This window comes from Panicum hallii, chromosome 9 (genome assembly GCF_002211085.1).
Source record: "Panicum hallii strain FIL2 chromosome 9, PHallii_v3.1, whole genome shotgun sequence".
Lineage (NCBI taxonomy): Eukaryota > Viridiplantae > Streptophyta > Magnoliopsida > Poales > Poaceae > Panicum > Panicum hallii.
In genome coordinates this window covers 69,167,536-69,174,475 of record NC_038050.1, presented here as the reverse complement: position 1 = coordinate 69,174,475, position 6,940 = coordinate 69,167,536, and the positions used below count along the sequence as shown (strand labels likewise).

The window sequence follows — 6,940 nt, the reverse complement described above, 5'->3', positions numbered from 1 at the left end:
CTAAATTTTTGTTCCAGAATTTTTGAAGGTTGACTGAAAGTTTGTTTCAAATTTTTTCTCAAACTTTTATTTTCCAATTTCTCCCCAATTTTTTTGTCTTGATTTTTATTTCTAACCTTTTATATAACTTTTCTCTTTCTACAATTTTTATTATCTTTGCAATTTGATCAAATTTGTATAAATAAGTTGTGATGCAATTTTTGTGTATATAAATGTTTGTATATAATTTGTGTGTGCATAGTTTCTTATGAAAAGAGAAAGAGAAAAGGGATAGATTGTCAAAAAAAAAAAGTCAAATGCGCTCGGTGAGCGGCGGCTTGGCGCTGCGAATTGCCATGCGCTGGGTACTTGCGCGTGTTGTTAAAAGAGAATGGAGGACGGACGGACTTACCGAGGGTAGTTAACTTAACATGCAAATATCTAGTCGGAAATCGACCGTAGGGAGCGCTTCCTACGGACGCCCGTAAATTAGATGGCCCCAGCAATCACCAGCGTTGTCATCCTTTTTTATGCTCCCATTTCTTTGCGACCCGAACTCGAAACCCTACACGTATGCAGATGCTACCAAGTTCCACTCTATGATCCACCGACTGACCGACCATCGTCAACGCGATCCCAATACGATGGATGGACTTTTGTGGTCGTCAGGCAAACACATAGAGTCCTCTTCTTTACTTGTGATGCTCATTGCTCAACATGTTTTCCTACAGAAACCGCTATCTTCCTACAAACCATAGATTTCGTTGGGTAATTGCAAGTCAAATGTGTAACTTATACATGAATTTCTACTGTATATATATATATATATAGAGAGAGAGAGAGAGAGAGAGAGGACAGGCAAAGAAATTCGTATCATGCGACAAAACAGAGCACGGCTCGCCATTTGTCTTGCCAGTGAATGCACGCACTGTGGCCGTGCCTGCATCCTCGAGGCGTCGCTCTCGCCGGCCCCGGCTTCCCGTCAGCCACAGTTGCCAGCTTCTCCCGCCAGCGGAGGCAGCCCAAGCGGCGATCACTAGAACGCAGCTGCCCTGTCCTTGACGACGACGTCCTCCACCTCCCTCCTCGTGAGCTTCTCCTCCTGCTGCCTGCGGCAGAAGACCACCCACGCGTTCACCTCCAGCGCCACGCAGGCGCCGATCAGCGTGGCGAGCGCCAGGCAGTAGCCGAGCTTCCAGTAGGAGGCGCCGAGCCCCATGACCTCGAAGCCCTGGAACACGTTCACCACCCCGACCACCACGCACCCGTACCCCACCAGGTGGTGGTACGACTTCCAGTACTTGCGGTACCGGTTCGTGGTCTTGGGCCGGAAGAACACGGCCAGCGTCTGCAGGCTCCCCGCCGTCGCCGCCGCGATGCCCAGCCCGCGGTGCAGCCTGTACGTCACGCCCGGCGACGCGGCCCCCATCACCAGCCCCAGCGCGAACCCGGCGGCGCCCATGGTGTACCCCGTCGCCTGGATTGCCGCGTGCGCGTAGAACCACGCGGGCCCCGTGGACGCGCACGGCCGCAGGTACCGCGCCACCGCCGCGCCGACCGGGAGGAGGAGGCCCCAGGAGAGCGCGTTCAGGGAGCCGTGCAGCCACTGCAGCGCGGTCGAGGCGATGGGCGAGGCCTCAGTGGCGGTGGTGAGGATGTCCACGGTGGCGTGCGACGCGAGGTCGGAGGCGTCGGTGGGGTGGATGGTCGGGGAGTAGCCCTGCACGTAGAGCCCCCGGTTCCACACGAAGTGGATCCTGGTGCGGTTCGGGGACAGGCGGATGGTGGCGGCGATGGTCACCCTGGCGCCGTCGCGGACGGTGCGCGCGGGGGCGAGGAGCGACGCCGAGGACGCGAGGAGCGGGATGTCCAGCGGCCGCGACACGAGCGGCGACGCCTGGATCTTGACGTCCGGGGAGAGGACGAACGGGAGCGCGAGGAGCGCGCCCGTGGACGGGTCGGAGAAGGCGGCGAGCACGCGCGCCCCGGTCATGGCCGGCGCGTCCGCGTTGACGCCCCAGGCCACCCACCCCGACGGCGAGATGAAGGAGCCCGTGAACGCGGCGTCCAGCGTCGCGTTCCGCGCGTCGTAGGTCCACGCCAGCGTCGCGCCCTGCGTCGGCAGGGCGATGCACTTGTCGTACGCCTTCACGGGCGTCGACGTCGTGCACCGCCCGGCCGCCATTGCCCCCGCTCCGTCGGGAACGACGGAGGCGACGGCCACCGCCACGAGCAGCACGCCGCGCGCCTGCCACATTGCTGCGCGCTGTGTCGCACGGCGAGTGGCGCGGCCACGGGCTAGCTAGTGTGCAGTGAGAGTGAGGTGCGTGGCGCGTGCTTAGTTTGTTCGGCTTTGTGCTGCGCGCGTAAGTGGGGTTTTAGTGGGGCGTTTCGGGGTGCGAGTGTGATGATGGCTCTGAGGATGTGCGTTCGTTGGTCGCCTTTGTTTCGATGGGTACTTGGCTTTGAAGGCAAGGGACGAAAGGCTCCAAAAAGAAGGCTACTACATGCGGCCTGTCCACTGTGATCTGGATCTGTGTGGTGCCGACGACCCTCCTAGCTTGGCCCCCATCCTTTGCTCCGAGCTCTTGGCTAGTCGGATTAGTAGGTGCAAATTGAAGTGGTGGTCGCCCAGCCGACAGAACAGTGTACGATGTTGCTTATAATAGTCTTTTCTATACCAAAATGTGGCACCAAATTATACATGAAATCAGCCATGCTATAATCCTCGATATACTTTTTGGGTGCAGTGATCAGCTTCAGCTACGTGGAACTCAGTAATCATTCAGTCATTCAGTGCGTGAGCTCGTTAAGGTTAGAGGTGCGCGCTGATCCCGACAGTGGAGTACGTAACTGAATGCGAGGTGGAATGTTTGGTGAGCGCAATAGAGTGGGCTCTCACTCACGAACGTGGTGATGGATTCGGAGAATATTTGTTTCTGCTGCTATGATTGGCGGTGATGACGATGATGGGCTGATGGCCCCTGTCATTGTGAATGGCTTCAAAGGCACGGCTACGAGATCGTGGGGTTTCGGTTCGGAAAGTGCTGAATTCGTGATGAAAGGAGCATGGGCGCGTCGATTATCAAATTCGATGCACGTTTCCGGGAAAAGCGAGTCTATTCTAAGGATTAGTGCAGTGTCACAGACGCAGTCAGATAACTTTCGAGACACGAATCACATTCCTCTGCCGAACTTAGTTACAATATATGTATCTGCTTGGCCAATTATACTGTGACGATAAGCATGACTTCTGGTTTCTGAACAAGGCGTCACTCGTCAGTCGTTTGTTAATCTGCATCAGATGGCCTCTCCCTGATGCCAAGCTAAATGGAAAGACAAAATGCGATTAGAATCCTCCTCCTCCTCCTCCTCCATCTAACGATGTTTGATCACAAAATCAGAAGACTGATCAAGATTGTTACAGAGCAACTAAGTGCTCATGGACCGACCAGGGGTGAAGGTTCAGCAACAGAAGTAACGTCTCTTATCAAACGAGGTGTTTTTTCTCATCATAGATGCGTGATGAATTCATCTTGATGCTTGAACTTTTGCAATAAGTTGAATGCGTTCAAACAAACAAACAAAGGCCAGAATATTTTCCATCATCTAAGAAAATGAGCAACTGTCTGCCTGTAATCATTCAGTTCAGTCGCTGTGAAACAGCTCCTGAACATAGCAGAGCAGGGCAACAGGCGGCACGCAACGACGCATCCATGATCCATCCAACAGCAGAGCACGAAGTTCCTTCAGAATATGTCTTTGGCTTGCAAACACGTACTTTCGAAACATCGCTCACTTCAAACATCGCTCTCTTCAAACGTAAATCCGTCTTCGCAAGGAGTCCGCGTATTTCCAACGTTTTCTTTTAGGTCACTGCCGGGTGCCGAGCCGAATCGGTGCTGCAATGGAGGTGTCCGAGGCGGCACCGGCGGCCGCCGCCGCCGTGGAAGCAGAGGGCGGGAGCGGCGGGAAAGGAAGCTGGTACGTGCTGGGGGAGCGGGCGGTGCTGGTGCCCTACCTGCGGGAGCACGTGCCGCGGTACCACGAGTGGATGCAGGACCCGGCGCTGCTGGAGGCCACCGCGTCGGAGCCCCTCTCACTCGACCAAGAGTTCGACGTGCACCGCTCATGGACCCTTGATCCCCTCAGTTCCGCACCGCATCCCTCCTCCTCCCAATTTTCCTCGATTTGATTTGAGGCGTTCTGTTTGATTCCATGAATTACTTTTTGCTTGCTTCGTTGTCGGCAGAGCATACATTCATAGTGTTGGACAGGGAGTTGATTGAGGGGGAGTTCGCGCCCGGCAATCCGCATACTGAAGGTTCATTCCCCTGTTCTGCCCATTACTGTTAGCCCTCGGCTTGTTTAGCTACAGCAACTGTTTTGGTCATGAATCGGGACAGCAAAATTATGTTTGACTTAATTTGACTTTCGTTAATTTCGTAAGGAAATCCCGAAAATTGTGTCTCAGTTGCTGCAGTTGGATGTTCAGAAATATATAACCTATAAGATCGTGCTAATTTAGTACCTTTGTTCTTCTGTACAATCATACAAGCAAACCTATGCATCTTCAATCAGCGGAGAGCACAACCCTAATGAATTACAGAGGGTTTGACTAAAAATATTATGCGAATTTTGATACATGGTTTTGCTTAAATGATTGTTCATCACTTCCTTAAAATATTTGTCAGACACAATAGCTAGGCTAATGACACTGCTCCCCCTGCCCCCCCCCCCCCCCCTAATAATCACATGGCCATCTTTATTTATTTTGGTCCCAACATCAAAATATGGTATGTGAAGTGGAGAGTGATATACAACAGTATCCAAGAGATAGGTCGTTTCTGTTCAAGCAATGTTTTTCCAAGAGCATATTAGTGTGCACTGTATCTAGTAGAATGACCATACAAGTTTCTGCTAGGTTTGGTTAAGTTGACTTGAACTTTTCAACTTCTAAATTCGAGTAAATTAGTTCCTTGGCCCCAATAAAAGTTCGGTACCTTAATGATAATAGGCAGCCTAAAATGCTTGTATGACTTTACTGTACGCTGTTATAATTATTTTTTGAAGCATGAAATTATAATTTATTTTGGTAGATTAATGATAATAGGTAGCCTAAAATGCTTGTATGACTTTACTGTACGCTGTAGTAGTGTTTCATTTGGCGCCAGGGGTAAAAGAGTCATTTTACGTTGCTTTTAACACCATTAGCTTGTCAAACTAACGGAAAGGCCAAGAACCAAAACGAAATTCATTTTTAGGCCAAATAAGCAAGTTCAATCAAAAAGGGGCCAAGAAACTAAGCCGAACTTTTGTTGGGGCCAAGGAACTAATTTACTCTCTAAATTCTGTCTGTACTTAGTATTCTGGTTTTGTTTGCCAATAGCTTTCTTTTCTTGCTAGCATTCATTTCAACCTTATCCACTGCAGCTATGGTTGGTGATGTGAACATATATATGAATGACCCTGATGATATGCAGCTTGCGGAGATAGAGATTATGATAGCTGAGCATAAGAGGTACCTTCTCTATAATACTGATCATGCCACTGTTATTACCATCCTTTTGACATTTACACAGTTCTGTTCCATAGGCAGTTGCATTTATACATTTTTACTTGGCTCAAAGTAATGTGGACATCTTTCTTGATTACTTACAACCTGAATATTTTTTTTGAGAGATGAAACAAATAGTTGCAGCTAAATTGCTAGTCCTTTTACTTTCAGTTGTCGGTTGCTTCACTACCAGATCTGTATAGTGTATCACATCATAGTTTGCTAATCTGCAACAATGTGATAATACAGCTGAATTATGTTATCGCTGGGCAACTCATTTTTTACTGCAAGAGAGACAAACTCTACTTAGCATGTGAGTCTGTTCTGTACCACTTGATCCAGGGCTTCTGGTCCTGAAAACTTCTGGCATGATCTTGTTATTTACGTAGGGACAGAGTAGTTGAAGCAATAATTACATATGTCACATGAAAGTAAAGTAGATGCTGAACTGAGAACAGAACGGCCGATTTGGCACGGGATAGTGATACAGTCTGGTCGTGCTAACTAAAATATCCACTTTTCCTTGTCGCAGTCGTGGGAAGGGAATCGGTCAAGAAGCGATATTACTGATGATGGCATTTGCAGTAGAGAAATATAGAATTCACACATTCAGAGCAAAAATTAGTGAATCAAATATGGCATCCCTTAAGCTCTTCAGAAAGTTGGTGAGCATCTCTCTTTTCTCATATTCTTGTTTGTTCTCTGGTTTGCTTATATATTTCTCTGGTTCGGATACAGGGCTTCAAAGATGCTTCATACAGTGCAGTGTTTAAGGAGGTATGCATTGTGATACTCTATCTCACTTTTGCAAAGAATTTGTAAGCATTGCAAAGAACGATGCTGCTAAACTACAATACAACACATCAAAATGTAGATTCGTCCACTGAAATAGCACAAATTACTTCAAATCCATCTCGAAAAAGAACAAGCAGTCAAAACGCACTCACTGTCTTTCTCTCAGGTGACTCTGGAGGCACCTGCTAATGCACTCCCGTTGAGATTTCCTCTAACCGTAGGAGATTGGTGACATCTGATGTGGCCCGAGCTGTTGTCATCTAACTCTCGAGCATCTCTGATTGGTTTTCATGGAGCGAAGGGCGGAGCTAATTCTGTGGGCTTGAACGAGAAACTGACTACTGTTTGTCTGTACTCTGGCTTATGTCGTATAAATACTGGATACACAGCATCTTAGTTGATTGTGTGTAACCATTGCTAGCTCGAATTCAGGCACTGGCATCATGGCAACACCGAACAAGCTGCACTAATCTGCAGGCAGTACATGGGGTTGATTTTTACTTCTTTGTAATGGTCACCGATTAAATTGTCTCAAAAAGGAAGTGAGAGACCAGTTGATGTAACTGGTGTTTGTGCACATGTTATCCTCAGTTTTTTCTTTAAGGAATC

General features: G+C 48.9%; 2 protein-coding genes across 2 annotated transcripts; one reads left to right on the top strand and one right to left on the bottom strand.

Annotated features, from left to right (window-relative positions):
- Window positions 1–738: 738 nt before the first annotated feature.
- On the bottom strand, window positions 739–2,401 carry LOC112878095 (cytochrome b561 and DOMON domain-containing protein At2g04850). The gene has a single exon (XM_025942497.1). The coding sequence runs from the start codon at window positions 2,234–2,236 to the stop codon at window positions 1,016–1,018; it is 1,221 nt and encodes a 406-aa protein (XP_025798282.1). The 5' UTR covers window positions 2,237–2,401; the 3' UTR covers window positions 739–1,015.
- A 1,434-nt stretch (window positions 2,402–3,835) lies between these two features.
- On the top strand, window positions 3,836–6,915 carry LOC112878094 (N-acetyltransferase 9-like protein). The gene is made up of 6 exons (XM_025942495.1): window positions 3,836–4,130; window positions 4,232–4,303; window positions 5,413–5,500; window positions 6,069–6,201; window positions 6,275–6,313; window positions 6,498–6,915. Exons 1-6 carry the CDS (start codon window positions 3,887–3,889, stop codon window positions 6,561–6,563), a joined length of 642 nt encoding a protein of 213 aa, XP_025798280.1. The 5' UTR covers window positions 3,836–3,886; the 3' UTR covers window positions 6,564–6,915.
- Window positions 6,916–6,940: the final 25 nt, after the last annotated feature.

Bases quoted from the DNA above. Each gene is read 5' to 3' on its own strand.
- LOC112878095 (XM_025942497.1), bottom strand. From the start codon at position 2,236: ATGTGGCAGGCGCGCGGCGTGCTGCTCGTGGCGGTGGCCGTCGCCTCC.
- LOC112878094 (XM_025942495.1), top strand. From the start codon at position 3,887: ATGGAGGTGTCCGAGGCGGCACCGGCGGCCGCCGCCGCCGTGGAAGCA. The intron at 4,304-5,412 runs GTTCATTCCCCT...TATCCACTGCAG, and splicing joins CGGCAATCCGCATACTGAAG to CTATGGTTGGTGATGTGAAC. The intron at 6,314-6,497 runs GTATGCATTGTG...TCTTTCTCTCAG, and splicing joins ACAGTGCAGTGTTTAAGGAG to GTGACTCTGGAGGCACCTGC.